The sequence below is a fragment of the Carassius auratus genome, chromosome 9 (assembly GCF_003368295.1).
Source record: "Carassius auratus strain Wakin chromosome 9, ASM336829v1, whole genome shotgun sequence".
NCBI classification, from domain to species: Eukaryota; Metazoa; Chordata; class Actinopteri; order Cypriniformes; family Cyprinidae; genus Carassius; species Carassius auratus.
Window position 1 is genome coordinate 22,524,452 of NC_039251.1, and position 25,898 is coordinate 22,550,349.

The 25,898-nt window shown below is 36.7% G+C and overlaps 1 protein-coding gene across 1 annotated transcript; it reads right to left on the reverse strand.

The window, feature by feature from the left end:
* On the reverse strand, positions 1 to 25,562 carry LOC113108761 (aspartate--tRNA ligase, cytoplasmic-like). The gene is made up of 18 exons (XM_026272054.1): positions 25,406 to 25,562; positions 21,876 to 21,978; positions 20,864 to 20,893; positions 20,086 to 20,143; positions 19,299 to 19,391; positions 16,781 to 16,883; positions 10,642 to 10,744; positions 10,104 to 10,184; positions 8,952 to 9,011; positions 5,786 to 5,897; positions 3,621 to 3,755; positions 2,615 to 2,762; positions 1,958 to 2,104; positions 1,814 to 1,856; positions 1,220 to 1,300; positions 1,017 to 1,128; positions 769 to 840; positions 1 to 452 (listed from the first exon to the last, which is right to left on the reverse strand). Exons 1-18 carry the CDS (start codon positions 25,426 to 25,428, stop codon positions 361 to 363), a joined length of 1,596 nt encoding a protein of 531 aa, XP_026127839.1. The 5' UTR covers positions 25,429 to 25,562; the 3' UTR covers positions 1 to 360.
* Positions 25,563 to 25,898: the final 336 nt, after the last annotated feature.

Below are 25,898 nucleotides of genomic sequence, written 5' to 3' on the forward strand. Positions count from 1 at the left end.
TACCATTTAGTTAATTTATTTTGCATGTACTGTTTAAATGATTTGTTAGAATTCTCAAAATCTTTGTGTCAAGGAACATCATCAGTAGAAAAACACCTACATGTACAGTGTGGTTTTAGTAATACATGTCACGATATCAGCTGTATTATATAGCAGTTCACACTGATTCCCTTCAAAGTACTTTAGTTTGATCTAACATCCGTAATGTTGTGTCTGGTGAGAAGTATTATAAAAGTGGCTGAATGTGTGTCGGTTAATCATCATGGCACTTCTACATCCTGGCATGAGGGCTGGGTGTCCGAGAGGTTCTACTGCTTCAGGCGGGACGGGAGACGAGAAGCCGACTGGCTGCTTTAATCTTTATGGGGTCAGGCGTTTGGGGTCACGAGGGAACATGGAGGTCTGACGTACATTATGTAGGCCGAGATAAAGCATGGTCACTCTCTCCAGACCTAAGAGATGGAAGACATTTAACACACTAGTCCAATAGATATTTTTTTAAAGGAGAACACTGAAACTGAATATTTTAGGAACTTTATTTTAGGATTTCCAGTCATATGATTCTTCAGAAACCAATCTAATATGATTGGGTGTTCAAGAAACATTATTACCAACAGTTAAGCCACTTAATGCTCTTACAACTTGAAAGTTAAATTCAAAAGTACAGAATATAAATGCCCTTGCCTTAAATGACCAAAAACCTTAAAACAATAATTAGTCTGTAGAATAGAATTTTTTTTTTTTAAGATGTAAATAAATGTGTGTTACCTATGCCACCGCCAGCATGAGGAGGAGCTCCATAACGGAACGAGTCAATGTAGGCCTTGATCTTCTCCAAGTCTGTAACACAGAGCAAAAAATTGATCATCTATGACCAAACATACTTTAGAGTAGCCAATATTTACCATAAGGATGAATTATAAAACTGCTGTCATTCAAATGCATTATAATCACTCCACATTCTGTGTATTCCTGTTCATTGGAGCATCACTTATCAGACCACGGATGCTAGTTACCGATGCCGTGGTGCATTGCTCTTTCAGTGAGCAGCTGGGCGTCGTGGACTCTCTGAGCTCCAGACAGGATCTCCTCTCCTCTCATGAACATGTCATATGAATTGGAGTATTTCTGCAGGAACAACATGTAGTGTTTGTTATGAACCATGTGGCGTCTGAATAAAAAGTCAAGGATTTAGATCTATAGGCTTCTAAACACTTACCGTGTTGTTGGGGTCAGGCATTGTGTAGAACGGTCTTACCGCCAAGGGGTATTTGTCCAGCACATAGAAGTCAGTGTCATACTAAAATAAACACAAAGATGTGTTTCATTTATATGTGCCATATTCCACTCATGTGTACAAACATATTTGTCCTGGGTTCAATATTTCTGGAGCTAAAAACGTGGATCATTTTAAATTTACAAGGTCATTTTCAGCTTTCTCAGACCTTAAACAAACAAAGGTGTCACAAACTGATTTTAGAATGATCTATTTTTTGTAGTTTCCAAAAATTATCTGGGTGGACTAAAGAGGGAGCTTGAGAGCATTATTAATAACATGTTTTTTGAGTAGCAAATCAGCATATTAGAATGATTTCTGAAGGATCCTGTGACACTGAAGACTGGAGTAATGATGCTGAAAATTCAGCTTTGCCATCACAGGAATAAATTCCATTTAAAACATTTTTTTAATATTTGTTGCATTTTTTATAAAATAAAATGACATAAGAGCCTTCTTTAAAAAACATTAAAAAAATATTTCAGAGCACAAACTTTTGAACAGTAGTGTATTATTTATGTTTAAAATATATTTTACCTTCTCTTTCACAAGACGACCTAGCAGCTTTTCATTAGGTGTGCTGAGAAAAAAAAAAAAAAGATTGCAGATCTATTTTAAAATGTGTTACAGATTTCCTGTGTGTGCAATGTGGGAAATTCTATCAAAGAAAGCCACGCCGACCTCAAATCTTCTTCATCCCCCATTTCCACCCCAGCAGCTTTGAGCATGGCCACTGCCTCCTTATACTCCAGTCTCAGCGTGGGCTCCAGGAACTTGAACGGCTCACTGGGGTACTGCTTATTCACCGTCTGGATCTCTGTCTGGAACCTGGAGTGCATCCACATCACAGACACACGATGAGAGAGAATATGTAGCTAGAACGGAGATTTGCATGAAATGTGGGCCCAAAATTCAATCGAAGGCTTCAAATAAAGTTTCTAAAGTGATTCTCAAGGCTCCCTCAGTCTCATCTTCCAAACACTATTTTCTACACCATTAGAGGGCAAAGGTTATTTTTCTCTCTCAATGCTGGTCAAGTTGTTAGTGATTACTGAATAAATCATTAATGAATTACACATAATGAGAATCCTGGGTCAGATTTCCATTTGTAGGAAACAGTAAAACACTTGCAATATTAACGTGAGCACTAGATGGCAGTGTATAGCCTTATTATTATAAATCACATGAATGTGTCTGCGTTTATTTCACATGAAGAAACTACCAAGGGAAACTCTCTGGACTTTATTCTCAGGGGATTTGGTTCTTATTAAAAGAAAATAGATTCAAATTAAATTATGCGCCAGTTTAAAGCCATGTTGAAGGAGTCAGATCTCTTACCGGTCACGTAGTCCCTTAAAGATCTGGACCATGGTGTCAGTAATGGAGTCAATGACCTCATGGTAATGGTAATTGAAAGCCATTTCAATATCCAGCCCCACAAACTCGGTCAGATGGCGATGAGTGTTGGAGTCCTCGGCCCTGAACACTAGGAGAAACATTAGCACTGTCAAGAGATTCACATTCATCGTGACCCGAGTATTAAAATGAAACCACTGGGCGATTCATTTGAAAAACATTACTATTGTTCACATCTGACGGAAATTTCCCATCATGAAATAAATAACAGAGGTCTAATTCTAATTGAGTTACAGTGTTTAAATGTTTTTTTTTTTATTTAAATAAAGCAGAAATAAAATAAATATAAGTATTAGATGGAAAACGTAAAATTAAGCATTGACAACTAACTGAAATAAAATAAATGTAAGTATGCAAGTGAGTAAAAACAAAACAGGAAAGCTAAAAGTTAAGCTAAATTAAAAAAATAAAGCTTGTTTAAAATATGAATCAACTCTCCAGTATATACATTTCAAATTTCAGTGTCAAACAACAGGATCATCATTAATGTCTTGCCCAGGATCAGAGTGCTGCACTTGTTTTGAACATTTCTGCACTGTGACGTCCCATCAGCAGAGGTCCCTGATGAGCTGTATTTTTCTGCAGTCTTGCGTCCCACGGCTCTGCTCAAAGTGTTTGATATTCTCGCTCTATTCAGTGCGCTGCACATGAGGGATTTCTGTGCCTGCCAAATGCACCAAGAAGAGTGCAACTCGTCTATTTATCCTGCAGTATGTCCTGATCTGGATACTGGCAGGGAGGAGACAGATACTGGTGAAGGTGACCTCCACTGATACAAGGGCCAGATGCTTTTAAGGCCACAGTCTACAGTATATGACTCTCTCTAGGTCTTCTGGATTGCTTGCTATCCACCTTAGAGATGACCTGTGGATGGGAACAGCATATAAAAGGGAGGGGAAGAGACAGAAGGTGCATTTTTATGCTTTACCTGGTCCGACACAGAAGACTTTGTCAAAGTCAGCACAAATGCACATCTGCTTGTACAGCTGAGGGGACTGGGCCAGGTATGCACTGGTTTTAAAGTAGGAGACGGTGAAGACATTTGCTCCACCCTCGCTGGCAGCTGTGAACAATACACAAAGACATATGCACTGAGATCAGAGGTAGTATTTTGTGTCGCAGATGTAAGGACAGAGAAGTGCTGATGATTCTCAAGGTAACTGTGGTCATCATAAGAACATGATGTTCTTCTGTAGGCCACGTAGAGCTGGGTGTGGGCACCGGATGTCACGCGGTTTTACTGAAAGAACATACTGTTGATCTGTTGTGGGTGGTAGATCGTGACAAAGGCGGCAAAGTTTAAATTCGAAATGCGTCATCGAGGCTTTTTCGGATTGGTTGGTCGGGCTACAGAGGAAATGAAAGTAACAGTTTTCCTTAACAGCAGAACCACACAAACACAGCGGGGGGTTTTGCTGAGAGAAAGTGTTGTAACACCACCAAGACCTTTACTGACGTAATCTCTAGTCTTTGAAATCATTGGTGGACTAAAAAAGCATCATATTTAAGAGGAGGTTGAAATAGTTGAGCCACATCATTTTTGCGCTCGACTTCCATCAACTCGTGAGACAGCATCCTGATCAACAAGCAATCATTCAGGAAAAAGAAACAGTATTAGGCAAACTAAAGTAGTAACATAAATACATGAACTAAAATTAATACAATGTGTTGTTGTTTGTCTGTCTGTGTGTGTGTGTATTTGTTTTGTATTAGATTTTTTAAGTAATAGCTTTTTTTTTTTTTTGTTATTAAAAAATAATTTATTTTACATTCCCTCCAGTCATTATTCTTTCATTATACAAATAAAGTTTGATTATACGACTAAAATGAAAGCTCCTTCCTGCCTCAGAGTATAACTTAATATATTTAATTAAAAACATATAATTTACAATGCAACTTTATATCTCAATTTGCTTGTCTTATTTTAAACTTTCTCACAATTATCTCTCTTTACCTTTTGAGGAAAATCAGTCTTCCATGGAAAATGAAAGCTACATTTTCAGCACTAGTCTTCATTAGCACATGATCCTTCAGAAACCATTCTAATTATTACCTATTATCAATGTTGAAAACAGTTGTGCTCTTTAATATTTTTGTGGAAACTTTGATATTTTTCAGGAGGTGAGAAAGCAATCAATTTGCAGAGTTTTGAGTCGAGTCAACTCTTCACAAAGACAGCTGTGCTCATGAATCCCAGCAGATCCGATAGCTCTTGGTGTACCCACCATCTCCAGAGTGCTAACATGGCATCCTATCACTGACTGGAGACATATCTCCTTAATAAACACCACTTTTTCTTCAGCCAGTGTTTTGACAGTGTCGCCGTCTCTCTTTTTTTTTCACCTCCGAAAATGAAAAAGTATCAATCCTTGAAATTGAAATTTTTAGAGACTGAAGGTGCAAAGAAGGAACAATAAACTAAGTTGGACAGCGTGAGCAGGAAATCATTCAGAAGGCTCAGTGCGCGAGGACAGAGATAAGACCTGTGCTGCTCCGTCTGCACTCATGAATACAGATACTCCGGTGTGAACATAGCCTCGTGTCATCTCAAACGTTCTGTGAGGATGAAGTAGCCACACATCTTTTCTTCTAGATTGTGATGTACATTCAAATGAAATGGATTATTAGATTACTGTGAGTTAACAGTCAGATGGGTTTAAACCGACTAAATGGTTGGAGAAGTCTGGTACACGCCAACAGACAAAAGTCTGTAGTTTCTCCTGAAGATGAAAGCTGAAAAATTAAACATGCATGGATGAATTATGCCATTTATAATTTAGAATTCAGCACAAAACTGAATGTTCAGCCCGGTTTTTATGACACCAGTAGAAAAGTTGATTTGTTTTGTTTTGATAAGACATGTTGAAAACAGATCATGATCATAATTTAACCAATTTGTAGTGAAGTGCTTCCATCGTGATATTATCTGTGCTTGTTGCTTTATCTGGTCACCACATATGACTTTTTAGCGTCTTTGAAAACATAAGAGCTTGTGAGTAAATGACTAGCGAACTCCTCTGACGTTTCTTTAAAGGTATGCAGAGAGATGTGAACAAAAGGAGAGCGATGAAGTGCAGTTGGAGAAGGCCGTACCAGAGATGATTTTGGGGGTCTGGATCTCCACGAAGCCCTTGTTGATAAGCGTGTCTCTAAAGAGCTGACATACGCCCGACTGCAGCCTGAAGATGGCCTGGCTGGTGGTGGTCTGGGAAGGAAGACGCATGGGTTAGTAAACATGTTACGTAACCTGTTTGTTTGGGTGTAACTAGGGAGCAACTTCTCTTTTAATGCAGAGTAACACCTCGAAACCTCAGCTTCGCTCTGTGAAGGTTTTGTAAGTAATTCTGTTGGAGTTTTGGAGAAACCATAATGCTAGATCTCAAAAGGCCCTGTTTTTATTATGTTCTAATAAAATCTCTCTGGCAACTGAATATATTCGGGTCATTTCTGTCAGAGATACAAATAAATGAGGTCCTCTTCACAGGACCAAAGGGACAGAGTGCTTGCAAAATCAATCTTCAGCAACAATCAAACCTCCTGAATCCTCAGGTCTCAAACAAAAAAGCTTTCTCAGCCTGAATTTCCCATGAATCAGATGACTCCCTGATGACCCGTGATACGGGCCACGTTTCCTCTTTCTTCATGAGAGAGCTCGCATGAATCCTAGAGAAACAAACAGCTTCTATATCAATATTTCAAGGATCTCGTTTATTGGGTTTGATTCAGTTAGGACAGACTCACTTTTGCAGACAAGAATTCACTGTGATAGAACAACATTACTATTTCTGTGGAGATTTAAGGTAATTAGATCTACTCTGGTTCCGTGTTTGTAGTTTTATAACCACATTACAAACCTCCACTCTCCTTAGGGGGATTTTAGACCTGTAAATAACATATAAATTGTGCTGTTCCAAAAGCTAGTGAGCAGTCTTGCAGTGCACTGCTTATATAGACAGCCACCTTCTATTACTCTAATGAAATAGACTGATTTGATAAACAGCAACTCTGCAGACAGATCTACAACATGCATGTGTATAAACTGGACTGGTATCAAAACAACTGTTTCTGCATGATTTGATATAAAGAGGCTACATTTATAATACTATTATTATCAGATTTTATTGCTGCATTTAAATCTAATATTGACATGCAGTCCTGAAAAACAGTTTAGAGTTTCTGGTCATCAAGGAGATAAGAATTGCACCTACTGTACAGGGTTTTAATCAAGATAGTTACCGAATGAAGTGACTCTGGTTTGAAATGAACATAATAAACACTAAAAATAAATAGCAGACTTAGATAATCGGTTAAAATAGGTTATTATTAATTCGATGGAACTATTCCGTTTTCAGTATTGAAAGTAAATACACAAGAATTTTGGGGTCAGTACGATTTTTCATTAAGGTCACATTTATTTGATCAAAAAATACAGCAAAACAGCAATATTGTGATCTATCTATCGATCCCCAAACGTTTGAATGGTACTGTTTATTTATGACTGAATTATTTGTTTCCCCTGAGCTTGTCACAACGCATTCTGGTATTGGCCTCTTTGCAAAATATAAAATGTGTCATAAAAGCATATCTTAGAAGGCAGTATAAATCTGCTGACTTCCTTTTAGAAAACTTACACGTCAAGGTAGACAGCTTCGGTTTCGGTGAGGGGGGGGGAGAATGACCCCCAAAAAATCCATATTATCATTAGTGACTTACAACTTTTAAATTAGTTCCTACAACTTTTGACCAATGAATTTGAGTACTTTTAAAAAAGGAATCCTTAAAGACTGCACTCACTGAAAGCAAATGTCTAGTAACTAAATATAGCTGAATGCATCTATAAGTTTAGACTACATATAAACATGCAAAGGTCATGGACGTAAATGTTTTTTTTTTTTAATGACTGTTAGTGTGATAATGTATGACCATAATGCAGTAAATGCAATTTAAACAGGACAATAGTACTTCCTCTTATTGACATGCTAATAAATATCAAGAAGTCAACAGATTAGACACTGTTTATATTCTTAGTGCAGATCGTGATAACACAGCGCCGGGGGAGCACTGCGGGGACATTAAGTGACTTGTCTGTGACGCTGAGTGGTTGTACAGTTAATATGCAAAGCTGCTATCAGTGGAGTGTGTAGACATGCAGGTTTCAGTTGGCGTCCTCACACATTTCTCACTCACAGCTCTCAGAAAGGAGCTGTGTGCGTCACTCTAGTGTTCACAAGGCTACAGTGAAAAGCGAAGAGGCACAAAAAGCTGTTGTCCTGTGGTTTGACTCCCCCACCTCACAATCTCAGATTTCTGCCTTCACTTTCTGGAAGTTGTCAAAAACAGGCCGCTGTCTCAGAGCAAGGTGCGCTGTGGCAGTCCTATAGCACTGCCAGATTTCAATCACATTTGGTGAGGTGTGTGTGTGTTTGTGTGTGTGTGTGTGTGTGTGTGTGTGTGTGGATGCGTGACACGGAGGTCTTTCATTCTGACAAAGCTAAGCCTGCAACCGCTGGAAACTGTTTATTGCTTTACTGTTCGCTAAAATGAAAATGTGTGAGGCAGGCCAGGTCTGTTCGCACTGACACATTGTCTCAGAAACAGGTGCTCTCACAAAGAACAGGCGGCCAATCGCAGCGCTCGAGTCCCACAACCACATCAGGGCTTCATAAATCTGAACAATACACTCATTGGGGATTCTCCTTTAATTCAGAACCTTATCGCTTTTTTCATGCTGCACAATATCAGGAAGTTTAGGAGGACAGAGCGAGGAGGTCTATACAGTAGAAACTGAAGCAAGCTATCCATTAACTCTCCCATTCATCCAAATAGGTGTGTTTAACTTCATGTGGTCTTGTGCAGGCTGACTGGCATCTGACTTGAAGCAGTGCATGCGATTTCTAAAGTAATCTACAAATCGAGATGGCACCAACGCCACATCACTGTGATGTATGCCAACAATGTACGGTCACAGCGGCTGCACGATTGGCTGAATCCACTGATGACTGATGACTTTCATTCACTGCGTGCCATTGTATATACAGCAAGTCTATTCCTCACAGCCTCATTTGTATCACTGTTACATTCAATAAGGCAACTAACCTGACTTAGGTCTATTGGCATTTGCTTGACTGGCACAGGGCCAATCACCTGAGACATAAATGTCACATGACTATTTACAGGACAATGCTAACCAACCAAATCCTGAGCTCTGGACAGATAATTCACCCTGAATGAAATCCACGAGAGATGGATACCGACTCACCCTCAGATCGATAACTCTGTTGTCCAGTCTAGTGTCCTGATTGACAGTGGCTCTTCCCTCCTGAAAGAAAAACAGAAAAGGTCACGATTACTCACAAAATAATTCTGTTGATAGCTAACAAATAAATCGGATTGGTCCAAAATGTCATGTCATTCCAAACCTACAATAAATTATTCGATCATGGCTTAATATGTTTTTTGTTTTCTGCCAGCAAAAGAACATTTACAAAAAGAAAACAGGGCTGTGCCGATCACAAAAGTTTACTACAAACTGGAAATTATACAGGTATTACATACACCACTACCCAAAAGTGCGGAATATATATTTTTTAAAGAAATGAATCTAGATTCAAATGATTTCTCTCGCAGAGACCCCAAAGCCCCTGAGCTCTAAGAGTTCCGTTTCCTTCATAAAGCCTGTAGTAGCTGAAGACTGATCAACAGCCTGCTCATCCTCCGACCGACTGATAAGACACAAGCGTAATGAGGCGGCAGATGCTCTGTCTGACTGACATCGTGGAATCACTGCAAAGAACACCTGGATAGCAACTGCAGCGGGTTTCTTCTTACTATATAAACACTGCACCACCATTAGTTGTCTGACGTCAAGAAAGACTAGCAAAGACAGAAGCCATGTTCTGCCATTTCTGTAGTGTGCAAAGTGTATACTGTGTAAAGTATGTCAATTTTCTGCATGTATGGTATGCCTGATGACATGATGCATTTGCTATGAGAAATACACAACAAGTTACATCGTATAGAATACAATTTATCATAATGTAATGTTCTCAACGATGTAGCTTACTACTGTTTAATGTGAAGTTTATTTTTATTTGTATAGCCCCTTAAAACAACATGAATGAAGCTGCTTTAATGTCTAACCTGACTTGAGGTTAGACCTTGAGGTTGAGTAAATGATGACAGAATTACTATTTTTTGGGTGAACTATCCCTTTAATGCATACTATTCTGTGTGTATACTGTGTAGTATGGTTTTATTCCATTCCTAACAGAAAAAAAAACCTAAAATAATCTCAACTTGTCTAAGAGAACTTTGACGGTAAATTATCCTAACAATGAACTGAGGGATCGGTTTAACATTTTAAGCTTTCATTTGTGGTTTGCTCTTCTCTCATAACCCACAAGTTTCTCACCTCGTCTCCTTCTCCCTCTGGCCTGACAGCATCTTCCAGCTGAAGGGGAAGTCGGGCCTCAGACTGGCTGATCACAAAGATCTGAGACCAACACACAGAATAGGGAACAAGAGTTTAGGTTATTATTAGATGCAAAACAAAAGCTGCCGGCTAGCAGAATGTCCAAGCTGTTTTTTTCCATACAATGAATGTGAAACAGTGAACTCGGTTGTCTCTGGTCCCCTCCACTTTCACTGCATGAACTAAAGCAGCTCATAAACATTCTGCAAAACTGCTCCTTTTTTGTTCCACATAAGAACCTAAGTCATACAAGTCTAAAACAATATGACGGTCAGGAAATGATGGTCATATATCAATTCTGGAGAGAATTGACAGCATGTTACTACAGTTGAATTGTACCTGCAAACAGGTTTGGTACCATTCATTGGTTAAAGTACATATAAGACCAAAACAAATTCCACTGGCTTCTTGTGGGGATAGATATAAAGCCCCTAATGCTCTCTCAGTCAAATAAAAGAGATGAATCTCAGATCTCCACCCTCTCCACATGAAGCTCCACATCCTGCTGGGAACAGCTCTCGATCTTCTGCTCCACCTTCTTCACCACGGCCTCCACATCAATGATGCTCTCCTTCGTGAGGCTGTAAACAGAAAAATACAGCATGAGGATGAGGGAAGAAACACTTCTTATTATCAATATTGAAAACTGTTGTTTATCATGTGTTAACCATGATACATATTTCAGGATTCCTTTGATGAATATTAAACATTCCAAAAAATTCCAAACAACAGCCTTTATTTGAATCCGATTATTTAGTAACAATGTCAAAGTCTTTACTGCCATTTTTGGTCAATTTAATGTGTCCTTGCTTGTGCATCCAAAATAAAAGTTTTTGTTTACATAATGTGTGTGTATACTGTGCATATTTAATATGTATATATAAATACAAACACAGGCATGTATATATTTAAGAGAAAGATAATTAAATATATTTATATATAATATAAAATATAAGAATATAAATATATACATGTATATAGATGTAAATATTTTCAAAATACATATATCTTGTGTGTGTGTGTTTTTATATACACACATAATAAATATACACAGTAGACATATATTATGCAAACAAAAACTTATTTGGATGAGATTAATTATAATTAATCTAATTATGATTAATCATAATTAGTCACTCCACAAAAAAACGAAACATAAGTTTGAACTAAAATACACAAAAAATGTGCAGTGTGTGGATTTATAAGACATGGGTGATAATGATCTAAAACAAACGTTTTTTGAAGTTTCACTTTAGAACAAAATTGAGGTGTTTTTTTTTTAAACAACATTCAGAATAGCAAGTCTGAAACAGAAACTGCAGAACAACTTCATGGAAACTCGTGAGATTATACTGTTAAGCAACAGCGCCTTTGCAATTTAACTTTGTTTCCAACGATCTCTATCACATGGTACACACAAGTTCTGCTTTTACAATTAGAACAAACAGATTGCTGTTGTGAAGACAAACCACACTGCTTTCACTCTGATGAAATATTTACACTTTTATAAACGTTTTTTTTTTTTTTTTTTTACAATTTTGAAAGGCCATAAGTTTCTCACCACCACAAATACTGCAAAAACATTAGCAGTAAGTGAAAGGTCTACCTAAATATTTGAATCCAGTCATTTACTTAACCTCTAGTCATTCCACATTAATTTTCAGTGGAACATAAAATGAGAAACTTCTGATGGATATTTGAATCTATATTTTTACAGCTTGACAGACATGGTCACTTTGAACTATCATTCTCGATCTGTGGAAAAATAAAATGAAGCCAATTGGGTTTGGAACGACATGAGGGTGAGTAACTGATGACAGAATTTTCATTTTGGATGACCTACTCCTTTTAGTGAAATAATATTAGATTGGCAAGACTAAGCCATGTCACCTCTCTAAGGTCAAACGTTAAGATGACGGCCAACTGTCTGCTACAAAAACAGACGGCACAAATTGCGATTGCACCCTTCAGCTCCAGTCATTACAAAGGAGTAATGAGAGACCAGAGAGAGAGAGAGAATGAGATGCACCAGTCCCTGCCAGCTGCTGCTCAGAGAGCGGCCACATCGCTCTGGGATCAGTTCTGCTAACAATCTCCATACAGACACGCTGCTCTTCATAAGTCCTGATTAAGTCTAGCTACTGAACACTAAGCCGCCCATGATGGGCTCTGCATTAGTGCTTGTGTATTGGATATAAAGAAAGGATTAAACAGGGAGCGAGTGTGTTTGACCTGCCCTTTGATTGTGTACATGTGCTTTGTAACACAACATCTGATTTTCAACAAGCTTCAGCGATGAAGACTACACATCCACTGACCCACTGACCATCAGCTAGGGGGAGCTGTGCTCTAAAATGTGTCTGGAATGTCTCTGTATAGGTTTGAAGTAGCAAGGTGGCACACAAAAACTCTAATCTGGGTCTGAAGCACACTATGTTCATGAAGCACTTCTTAATTAACCTTATTATGAAAGGATATGGCATGAACAGGATGTGAAGTGATGTAAAAAAAAGCTTTGAGATCAATTTCAATAAATACAAATGTGTATTAAAATCTTTAATGATACTGGGATTCTACCATGGTAAAAGGATGTGAAAATAACCCTTAAACATGGTAAAACTCACTATAATTTATTTGAGAGAAATTGATTAAAGATTAAAGGTACAGGTTGTATGACCTGCCACAAGAGGGCGCACTACCAAAACAATAACAATCGCGTGGTTTGATGACGCTAAGAAGGAGTGTGGAATGATGGGATTTGTTGTCTTCTACCCAGCCGCTGACGGCCATCAGACGGAAATATAAATCAAGGATTTAACGGATGAGGTAAAGTTTTTATAAATGTTGTGCTTGATGTCACAATTTTCAAACGCGAGTTCAACAATTTGCGCAAGTAGATAACATACAAAGTCGATGCAAAGACACGATCAGACTATGGATCAGACGCATCCTCGCGCGGGTCTAGAGACACGATGCCACACGTTTGACCTGTATGCCCCATAATACTAATCTTGTTGGTCGTTATGGACAAAATATATAACACTAGCCTAGTGGTTTTTGGATATTTTACTGCAAATATCTTACAAAAGTGTTATAATGTATTAACTGTAGTTACAATTATTTATGAATTTTACAATGCCTTTTTAAGGTGCATTATGAGACATAATTAATGCATTAAAACTACTTTCATAATGCATTAAAAATAGTGAAACTCATTGTAATGCATTAGTTCACTGCTTTTAAAAAAGGACAGCAAAATAAAATATAATAATAATCTACGACATCCAATCAAATTTAAAAGTAATGCTGATTTGATTTTCATTCGCCAACACTTTTTGCGGAATTGCCAACAAATGCCCGAAATTAGAGGCAAACCGGTGCTCATTCACATGAGTGACAACCACGCAGTGTACATTATCAAAGACACAATTTGAGAGAATTGCCGATACGTCGGCATCACCCGTGAAATATTTGGCTTGCTAAATATCTAGAACTGTCAGTGATTCAAAATCCTGCCGTGTGAAATGAGTTCTGACTGAAACATACATCAGCGATGACTTTAAGTACTTTATTCTTTAATGGTTTTAATCTTCATCCTGAAGTATTCAAACATTCATGATATTTTCCAGAAATTTCCCAAAAAACCTGAATAATGAATCATGTTTGTATGAAATGTGTGCTTCAAGGTAGACGCGGAGAACTGTGCATTCTAGAGTAATGCACCTAATACAGGTGTGCATTATTTTAAAATACAACACCATTATTTTAGACAATTCAAGAACTCTAAAAATAGATATAGCTTAAAAGATAAATACATTAACTATGAACTTGATAGAACTTGATAGTAGTTGGGTGTGTTAAACATCCTCTAACTGAAACTCTCTAACTTAACTGTTATTTTACTCCACATTTAGGTAATACAAAGAGAGGAAGTTTCTCTGCAGAACACAAAATCTGTTTCAGTGATCTGCGAATGTGGGGAAGCGCTCATCTAAGATTTCTGCTGAGGTGAAATCCTTCAGTTAGATAAGAAATAACCAAGTGCACAGCTATCAACCAGGACCATTTGAGTCAAGAACAATTATATTCAACTGCAAGCGATGGGAAACAAGATCAACAGCGTAAGGAACTGAAAAGGAACTCCCCAGACCACAACACCCTTCCTAATTCATGACTGATAATGTGAATAGAGTTTAGCCATTCAATGCTGCATGAGCAAACAGAGGATGTTAACAAAGTCAAGCAGAAAACCCTTTGACCCTCTTAAAAGAATGGAAGAGGACTTGAAAACAAAGTGAACAAGCCTGGTCTATCAAACAGTTGTGAAAGCTTACTATCTGATGAAACATTTCAAGCAAGAATGCAACAGAATGAAATCATGTAAATGTTCAAACACACACATTTCCATACATCCAGACAGAATCGATAATTAGAAACTAAATATAGGGCCCTATGATTTCCGTGATGACAGAATCCCAGAATCCAGCCATAAAAATGGAATTTACAGTTTAACGTGGAATGTCACAGAATTTGGCAAATTTTGAATGAATTAATAAAAAGTAGGTAATTACATATTAATCAAATCACGATACGGACAAGTATCTGTAAATATTAATCCGGAAAAATCGATTTAAATATGAATCCTGCATGTTCTGCGTGTCTCTGTTAATGAATGGTGCAGGAACACGGTTTCGTCTATTACACGCATGGAAGCGCGCGTGACGCTCGCGGTGATTTCAGCGTCTGCGGTCTCTCTAAATAACAACGTGAACACATGAGGAACATCTCCAGAATTGTTCTGAGAATGTCTTCATGTGCATTTGACCGTTTGATTTGAGTAAAACTAGCGTCATATCACATACACAGAACTGTAAAGGTATTCAAGGCAACCCGTCAAAATAAAAGTCTGGTTTACTTTAAAGACAAGTATTTGCCAGAAATGTATTATTATGGTTTAGCAGAATGTACAGAATGTATTCTAAACATGTAATTTTTGTTAAACTTTTAATAAACTGATGTGAAAATATATAAGTTCCTGATTTTAATTAATTAGAGATGCTTTTTGATTAATAACATTTAATTTAACCCTTGTGCACTGTTCGATTTCTGTGTACGCCCTTTATGGAGCGGGTCAAATTGACCCTAATTGGATTCAATACAATTCCTCAAAAATCACACTATGAAAAACAACAAAGATTCAGGTACAAACTGAAAACTTTTATTATCAACATTTGTCAAATAGTCCCCCAAAAATATATCTGAAGGTATGATTTAATGAAAATGTTTTTTAACCATTTTTAAAGATATTTTGTTTTGACAAAATTTCAAAATAAACAGTATGCTGACTTGTTTTGCATATACATTTTTTTTTGTTGTTTTTTTTTGTTTCTTAGAACATCATAACTGAACAATTAAATGTAGCTGTATAATGAAAATATTTATTTTCTTCAGTTGGCTGTTTTGTAAACTCAATTCATAAAGTAATGAATTTACTTTTGACATGATGAGCACACAGCAATTGTGTGATTTTGGCATATGAATTTCTTGCACTTCACACACATGGTGCTGGTTTTGCTGTTGCACATGAATGGGCACACCTCACATCTCTTCCATTTTTTTTTTTTCCCTATCATCTGTGTTCACTCCTTTATTTTCTGTGGGTCTGACTCCAGATGCACGTTTCTGCCCTCCATGTTCAGAATCTCTTTGGGTAGCTCAGGTTTGTCATTTGCCATTAATTTTGAACACCATGATTTAGCTTTTCGAAGTGTGTTTGGTAAGGTTTAGTGCACTTTTAGATACACTTACACTTTAGAACTGGAGCTGATGCCTGACATACATGAAATATTTATATTTTTATTTTGTGTCTGTACAGTTTCTTTTGAATGGCTGTCTATGAGGGTCAAACTGACCTACGGACATCACACATGTAATTTTAATTTTGCGTGTATATGTAAAAAAAAAAACAGCATATTGAAACTTTGCATGCATATCCATGATGATAAATGAGAAAAAGTCACAAAACATCAATAAAAGAAAAAAGGTTTAATATTATTTCAGGTAGCTTGAAAAAATAAATGATAGGTAATTTTTACCATCTGTGGCTTACAAAATATTTTCTGTATTGAAATAAGTGTGGAAATCCTAATTTTTTAGCTTCATAAAGTAGTAAAATAATAAAATAACAAAATATAACCAAGAAATGTTATTATTTTGGTTCAGTACAGTTTCCTTAGAGCGTTAAAAAACAGATTTCATAGGGCCCTATAAATAGCAACTAATATGGCACATTGTATGAAATAAAAGTTTTCAGTTTTGTATTTGGGAGCTAATGTTTGTCTGTTGTCCCACAACCCTCTATTTGACCCCAAACCCATAATCATTCATTGAAGCCATACTCTTAAGCAGACATGTCTCTCTGATGTGTCTACTGTTTGTTGTTTTAAAGGGAACGACCCATTACGGTGTTGAGGGAAAGCTGTATCCGACTGCAAAAATGGAGCTTTTGTTCTGAGGTGAAACTTTATCGATCGCCACTTAACACGTTAAAATGGAACGAGTTGCCAGGACTTCACTTTTCCCACAATTGTTTGACAGGAAACATGGCCTATACTCACTTAGCTGCAAACTTGACCATCTGCTTGCTTGCTCGATCTCCCACGGCGAGCAAGGCCTGCACGGTAAACTGCTGGTGACGCAGGACCAAGAAGCACTGTTTCCCTAGAGAGAAAAAAAACACATACCAAAGCAAACCTTACAAAGATGGGTACTTACTGCCCAAGACAAAAAGAACAATGATATAACTTATTATACTATAAAGTTCAAAAGTTTGGGTGGAGTGATATTTTCTAAAGAAATGAATCATTTAATAATACATTTTAATAGAATAGAATAGAATAGAATAGAATAGAATAGAGTAGAATGAAGTAGTAGAATAAACAGTACTAGTTATAGATTGTTCAAAGTCTGAGAACAATATCAGCACCATTAATAAAATAGAAATGTATCTTAGCAATAATGTGCCTACTTCACAACCAAATAGATCCCAATCTGAAATATATCACATTATAATATGCACGTTAATGCCATTTTAATGTTTCACTTTAATGTTTTGCTAAATATTCTAATGCATAAATATGATAATGTCCGTTATTTATATTTAAATTGAAGCATTTAGCAGATGTTTTTATCTAAATGAATTTACCTTGCATTTTTTATGTATATACCTTTCTATCAATTCTCTATTGTTCTCTTATAATCAAACTCAAGATCTTGGTGCCAAACCCATGCACAGCGTTAAACAGTTTTTGTGCCTAATTCACAACCAAATAGATCCAATCTAAAATGGTTTCTGATAACAGAACCTAATTATTACAATTTAAATAGAGAAACCTGTAATCTTTAACCTATTCCATTTCCAAAGTAACCTTTACATCACTGGCAATTCATAATAGATGGTGTCTGATCACAAAACCTGTGAAAAATCTGAGTGAATCAACAATAAATTTGAACCAATTTCTAAAGACATTTACTTATTTAAATCTCTACCGAACAAGGATTTAGATTTGATATCAAAGTAGAGCATGCTTGTCCAGCTCTAGTCAAAAGAGTTAAATAAAAGAGCACCACATATACTGGTACCAATCAGCCATCAACAGGCTGGACGTCTCTTTGAAAGACACAACACGTGTAGTTTTGACTTGTCAACAAACTGCTAATCAGACACCTTGAAAGTGAACAAACTCAGATTTGTGTAAACCTGACACGGATCAGGTCAAGATCAGAGGCCACCCAGACTCTTTGAAGTCCCCCTCAGTGTTCAGAGGTGGTAGTTAAAAACAGACCCTTCATCGCAGAGCAAATCAGGATGTTGTTGTGCTGAAGGACATCCTTCAGCCCAAAGCACACTGACAGAATGAAGGAAGCTGGAGGTTAAAGAATCCTTGACATGGAAGTCGTAGTGGAAGGAAACTAGTGATATAGCCATGGTTTATTCATTACGGCACTCTTAAAGCAGATGTGTACGTGTGGGCCCTTCAGACTTGGATTGTGTGGGACAGACAGGGGAAGCCACAAAGTTTCATTAAGGCTGAGGATTCAACCAAACAGTTTCTATTGACGTCATTTAGTACTACTAATAAAATGCAGCCACGAGGAGTGTTTGACAGTTCTGTAGTGGAAATGGCCACTATTTTCATAAGCTTTCAGCGTCATTGCAATTCATCCAAATAAAAAAACTGGAGATAAGGCACATGTTGAGGGCACCCATATCTCGCATGGTCCTCATCACCTCCATTAACCACAGGTATGCTAAATTACAGGACTGAAAAACAGGAAATATTATATTATATTATATTATATTATATTATATTATATTATATTATATTATATTATATTATATTATATTATATTATATTATATTATAAATGTGCATCACGTGTTATAAAGAACATAAGAAAATAAATCTAGATAAAATAAAGTCTAGCTGACATCATACTGTGCATATACGTTCTGGGAAACCATATTCACATGCACATTTTGCCAAGTGCAGCAAAAGTAGGTCTAGTTAGCAAAATTAGATGAAATTCAATGCACGTAAAAATGTCCACTGGCTATTATCAGTAGTCTACCAATGCATGAAGAACAACTAATTCAAAGGTCACTTCCAAACTAAGCAGCCTTATACTGATCAAAGTACAAATATTTCCATTTAAATTTTTAATTCACTTAAAAAAAAAATAATCTGATTTGAAATGCAAGGGGAGAAATCACTTTAATGTCTTCCAAAATATCTAATGCATAATTATGATAATGTCTGTTATTTATATCTAAACTGAAGCATTTAGCAGATGTTTTTATCTAAATCAACGTCCATTGCATTTTTAATGAATGTACATTTCTATCGGTTCTTGCGTTCTCTTAAAATTAAACTCATGATCTTGATGCCAAACACATGTTCTGCTGCTGTTTGAGCTAAAGGAACTGTCACTTGAGTGTTTATTAATGCAATACTAAAGCTTGCATGTCAAATAAGAAACACTTGAGCTTTGGTAATAGCAGCTTCCACCTGTTGAAATGAATTGAGCAACACTTCCAGCAGCAGATGAGCTTGTGTAATAGTGAGAAGGCGTTTACCTTTAGCTCTGCTGGTGTGAATTCTGGCGCGCACCCAGATCTGCTGCTCTGCCTTCTCGGGTGTCAGGTCCTGGACACGCACCAACGCCCTGTCTGCCTCCATCCAGAAGAGAAAGAGAGAGAGAGTGTCTCAGAGAGAAGACATCAAAGACGACAGGCCTCCCCCCTTGTACACAGATCTCCACAAAGACATGCACTCGGATTACAAAGCCACCAGGAGGAGGGCTAATAAATATGAAACATAACAAGCCCCGTCTGAAAGGTGACCATCATGTGAATTATTCTCCATTTTGACAAATACAGTGTCACCCTGCCTTCGCTGACTCACATTATGACTTTATTGTGAGGCAGCAGAGACGGGGCAGCCCCGCTCAGCTACAGTTAAAGTGCTCAGGGCCTTTGGCTGAAACCGGAATCCACCCACATGAAAGCTTCGTCTATCTCTGCCCGAGAGGAATGCTGGTGGGAGACGACTTTGTTCTGTAGCAGCAGAGCTTAAATACTCGAGCCGGACAGTCGGGAGTAGTGTCACCCTAATTCCTCATCCGAGATTTATCTCGTACAGTTATTCAAGACCATTATGTGTGACAGCGAGGGGAGGAACATCAGGGAGAGCTAAAGGGGACGCCAGGGAGATCCCGACAGAATTAGATTATCTCTTAAGCTCAAAGACATTCCTAATCATCATTCTACAGCAGATTTTGCCCTTGGAAACCTGTCTATATTCATCTTGTGGGAGCGAGATGCCCTCCTAAATCTCCACTTAAATACTGAGAAGGACACTGACCCAGTTTCTGCTGGGATTGGACCATAGGAGAGATCCCATAGCGATCCTTGGCAAAATCCTGGGTGGAGAAGAGAAGATGATAGGAATGGTAATGAATCTTAAAGGAACGGTTCAGCAAAAAAGAAGAAATCTGTTCATTCTGTCATCATTTATTCACCCATTAGTTACATTACTTTATTCTGTGTGACACCAAAGTAGTGTTTGAATGGGACTTAAACCTCAAAGCCTTAAATCATAAAAGTCCATTTGAGCAACATTTAGTTTAAAAAAAAAAAAACTAAATACATTAGTACGCTGAAAATTCATTAAGTTTATAACTGATAATCATCCGTTCCAGTAAGCTGTTCATTTGAGAACCTTGTGACTGGATCATGGATCATCAATGGAGTTAAGCAAATCTTGAGACTGTTTTGTGAACTAGATCAACCAATTCATTGATAAATATTTTAAAAAAAAATGTTCTTCAAATAGACATTGCCTGGGTTGTCAAGATATTCAGTGAATGATTTACATTTATTTGTAACCTTTACTTAAAAAAATAATAATAATTAAAAAAGAATCCAGTCCCCATTCATTGTAACTGCAAGCAAAATGTGATCAGTAAATTAAAAAAATAAAACATAAAAATCTTTCCAAAATATATATTCGTAATATATTTGTAACACTAAGAAGATAAAAATCATTATATATATATATATTTTTTTTATTTCTTCAGCACTTGATATGGCTAATAACAGACAGAAAATGTGAATTTGGACAGATAGCAGTAAATACTTACATCCTCATCAGCTTCCTGCTGCTCTGCGGCCTGAATCAAAGAGAGAACTGATTTCAATAAAACTTCAACGGCAGAGGGAAATCAGCTAACACAAACATTAAACACATACTGATTATTCTGGAGAAAGGCAAGCACTGAAATATCACTTTAAAATCTTACCAAAATACAAATACAATCTCTGCCATCAGCTTTTGATAGCCGATTTTTATTTTAGCCCAACTAGATAGGTGCCAGGCATCGTAAACCTCTGTTCTATTATTTATTATTTATTTATTTACTCAAATGTTGATCGCTGCTCAGACTAAGTATTGTGGCCTGTGTATTTGTTGCTCGTTCTGGTGCCCAAAAGCAATATGATATCATTGACAGTGTTTCTGAATGCTTGAGTAAGTGTTGTCTTTTGTCTTGTTAATACGACTGGTAGGCTAAAACTGAATTGCCCTATGGGGATAAATAAAGTTGTTTGAATCTTGAATCTTGAATGATACAAATTCAAACACTTACTGATGTCTGCAAGTACAGTAGAGTGCTAGAATCGACTTTTCTAGGTAAAATAGAATTGCATTCCTTGTAATTTACTCAAATCAGCATGTCAATATAAGTAATAATGACTTTATTCATTTGTTCTGCTCATGTCTCTCGTCTCTGAATCACTCACAAAAAAAAAAAACTCCTTAAGACTTTAAGTAAAATATTTGAACATGGATATTATTGAACTGTTTTCATTATTCACTTTATTATTATAGTATATGTTTTTATTACTATTTTATTATTTTATATATATAAAGTTATATATAATAATATATTCTGACTTTTCCAGGGAGAGTATGCTTTTCACAAAACTTCTGCAAATAACTGTCATTTTTCTGGATGCACAAATGTCCCTTTGTTCAGGCACGTACACAGATTTGTAATCACAGGAATAGTAAAACAATGACAACCCCTCCATACGGCAGCGGTGGGCCATGGGCAGCACAGCAGGCAGGGTCTGCGTCTCCTGGCACACACTCACCAGCTTGGCCTGCTTCTCTGCCTTCTTTGCAGCTTTCTCTGCTTCCTTCTGCTGTTTCTTCAGGGCTTTCTTCGACTGGGCCTGCTGCTCATCCTCACCGGCTCTACAACAGGAAGACACCATAAAAACAGCTCTGTCAAACTTCCATCTCATTTCCTTCCGGGAAGCTTTTCTGAAAGATGGGGGAAAGCATTCCAACCTCGGCTTACACACATAGGCACAGCATCCCGCTGGCTTTTAAGTTGTTGCGTCTTTCATCTATTGTTTCAACATGCCCAAAAACAACAACAGAGGCTAAATTAGACTTTCATCAGTAATGTCTGCTTGTTTGTGCTCCTGTGGTTTCGGTAGTCCAGTTATAGCAGCACAGGAAGAGTGATGTCTGTCTACAGTAGCACATGTGTAATATTGTACATCTTGTCTCATGCTGTAGAAACAGACATAACTGATTTAACAGTAAAGAATGGGAATGAGAACATGGAAGTGAGTAACGATCGATAATGCAAATAGTGATTTCAGTTCACTTTTAAATTATGTGAATTCAGTTGAGTTCCATAAACTGTCAACGGCAGTTTTTCAGTCCATATTTGCTCACATGACCACAAGTGCAATTAGTAACTGACACGGTCATTAAAAAGAGGCTGTATTGGTAGCATGGTAAGTGTGTCAGATAGTACTGAATAATTACCAGATATATATATATATATATATATATATATATATATATATATATATATATATATATATATATATATATATATATATATATATATTAAGAAATCATTACTTTTATTCAGCAAGTTAAAATAATGTAATTAAAAAATTATATTTCAAATAAATTATATTCTTTTGATCTTTCGGTTCATTAAAAAACCCTAAAACAAATTATGACTATTTTCCTAAAAACATTACGCAGTACAGCTGTTCCCAGCATTGATAATAATAAGAAACGTTGCTTCAACAGCAAATCATCATTGGAATGATTTCTGAAGAATCATGGGACAATGACAAATTCAGCTTTGCCATCACAGGAATAAATCTCTATTATAAAATAAATTAAAATTAGTGCTGTAGTGATTAATCGGATTCAAAATAAAAGTTTTTGTTTGCAAAATATATGTGTGTGTGGTGTATATTTATTATGTATATATAAATATACACACATACAGTTTATATTTTGAAAATTGTTACATGTATACGTTTATATTCATATAATGTGTATACAATACATTTTTCTTAAATAGATTCAAGCATTTGTGTCTGCTTATATATACGTGATATACACAGCACACACCCACACACAGACACACACACATATTATGCAAACAAATACTTTTATTTTGGATCCGATTAATCGCGATTAATCACTACAGCACTAATTAAAAAAGAAAATAGATATCTTAATTTACTAAAATATTTCATAATGGTATTCATAGCAGCCTTGGTCGTCTTATAGAAATCGTACAGACTTTTTAATACATCCATTACAGACAAAACTGATGATATGTATTACTCAGGGAAAAAAAAAAATTCTTGAATTTAATTTACTAGCCTATTAGTAAATTACGTGACATTGGCAAATCTGCTGCTCTATGTAAGAATTGGCAGTTAAAAAACAGACTCTTAATGATTTCCTCTATATAATGATATGACAGGAAACAAGCTTACTTAGATGGAAAAAAAGATGGCTGAGATGAATTACCAAGCAGTACAACAGTTATTTAAAACAAACACAATTACACAGAAACCCCAACAATATGTAAACTGATCACAGGGCAGAGGTTAAAGGAAATGGCATGCATCTGTGAGCTCCATTAACATTTTAAACTCTCATTATATAACACATGGTCTCCGATTAACAGGACTGACCAACTGTTTTAAATACACCCATTACAAATCACTCATTTGCTAAATTTAAATTCTGGTCTCTTGCTCTAAAGATATGAATGGCACCATTTAACCTGAAACCCAAAGAGTAACAGGTGGCCAACAACATGAGCAGAACAAAACCAACTCTACCTCAAGACATTAACAGAATTAACACTGATTACTCCAAACAACAACAGAACAAACAGAGAAACTGTGACTCAGTCTTGGCCTTTATCCCTCACTGATCTACAAAGAACCTCCAAAAACAGCAGAATCCGGGCAGGTAACCATATGGCAGCCCTCAGGCACCAACACAGGATCAAGTGCCTGTGCACAGACCTACAGAAGTTAAAACACAATGGATCGGTAAAAAATTCTTACCCAGCACTACCATGGCCAAGACAACAACGGTCCAGCCGCAGGCACCGCTGAGGCCTCAACCGTGCCAAAAGTGGGCAATAAACAACTCCACTACCCCCTCTGCATTATGCATTTGCACGTAACGGCAACAGAGGACATAAAGGGCCACAGTGAAGATATGCACATCACGGAGCAGTTTTCAAGGGAATTCACGGATGACGGTCCCCCAAAGCATCGCTGCAATTTCTGCTCACAGGAAATTGGAAGCACTGGGGCAGATAGAAGAGAATGAGAAGGCTGCCGATAATTAAAGGCCTGTGCCAGATTCTTTCGAGGTTATGTATTTACACAGAAACACAAGGCCTGGAGCAGAGCAGGGCTATGAATATAAGGGTTGAGCATTCAGCCCTCCACACCACTCCAGAACACATCTGTTGACTCATCAAATTGTGGTTTATATATTAAACCATAGACAGTATTGTTCACATAACACTGCTTTGGGCACAGCATAGCATGATTATAGAAATTACAATTTAATAATTCATCTGCTAATAACTAACACGAAAACAATCAATGTAATGAATTTCTGAGATCAAAACGAATCTTTCTTACTTTCACATTGTGTTTGAAAAGTTACTTTCACTTCGGTTTTTGAAAAGTAGGTCTACTATTAAAATAACTATTATTATAATGGTCTATTTTATCTGATCAATTTTAATGATCAATTCATTTTCATGAGATTATTTTTTCGACATCAATTACTGGAAATGTTTTTCTTTGTAGTTTCTATTTATCATAAAATCCTGAAAAAAAAAAATTAATAATGACAATAATTGTTCCTTGAGAAGCAAATCATTATCATCAAACTGTGTTTTTGATTACGCCATTAACAGACATTACCTTAATTATTAAAAACTGCTAACTATCTGCAACTAGTACATCATAAGCACTGCTTATCCATGTCAAATGTTTTCTTTTACGGCATAAAATTCCTCCACACTAACTCGGTTTATTAACTGCATTGCATTGCAAATGTCTCCACTATGGATACCTAATATTTTATTTTATTCACACATTAAAGTAAAAACTGTTGCAAAAGTAATTTAGTATATGTGAACAGTTGTTTAACTCCAAGTGTTAGTATATAGAGCCACTGTTCAGCTGTCATATTTAAAGATCTCTAAACTGCTGATGCAATCATCTGAAACTCTATCAGACTCAGCTAGCAGCAAGGCACGCTAATGAATAAACTGACCACGAATATTACACATCCGCAGAAAACAATGAGATTGTATTCTCACCCTTGTACATTTTCTTTAGTCATAGTTCGGCTCTGAAAGGATGGAGTGAAACAAAAGCACTAGATATTCAAGATTTCAGTTTTGTTCATGTGCAATGACAGCCACTGGGAGCGGTGGACATGTGGAAAAGTGTGGAAGTGTTTTGCTGTTGCACATTCACAGCCTCCTCGCGAGTCCGTGTAGAACACGTCTCCGCGGGAATAAAAGGTTCCTAGGTACTGGTTTATTCATTCAAGCTGCTCGGCTCGTGTATATAAAACATAAAGTAAAATAATTAAGTGAAATAAAACATTATATATTGACAGTGCAACGCTACTGTCATCCAAGAAAATGAATGTGTTAAACATGAGTTAAATCATATAAACCCGTTGAATATGTTTTTCATCTGTGGTTCAGGGCTGCTAAAACACTTCTATAACCCAATGAATATTAATTTCTGAGAAACATAGACCTACTGTGGAACACGTAAACATATAATATATATTATATATTA

Excerpts from the sequence above, each read along its gene's own strand:
- LOC113108761 (XM_026272054.1), bottom strand. The coding sequence starts at position 25,428 with ATGACTAAAGAAAATGTACAAGG. Across the intron at positions 21,979-25,405 it reads ACTAAAGAAAATGTACAAGG|AGCCGGTGAGGATGAGCAGC; the intron begins GTGAGAATACAA and ends TTCCTGTTGTAG. Across the intron at positions 16,884-19,298 it reads TCACACCAGCAGAGCTAAAG|GGAAACAGTGCTTCTTGGTC; the intron begins GTAAACGCCTTC and ends TTTTCTCTCTAG.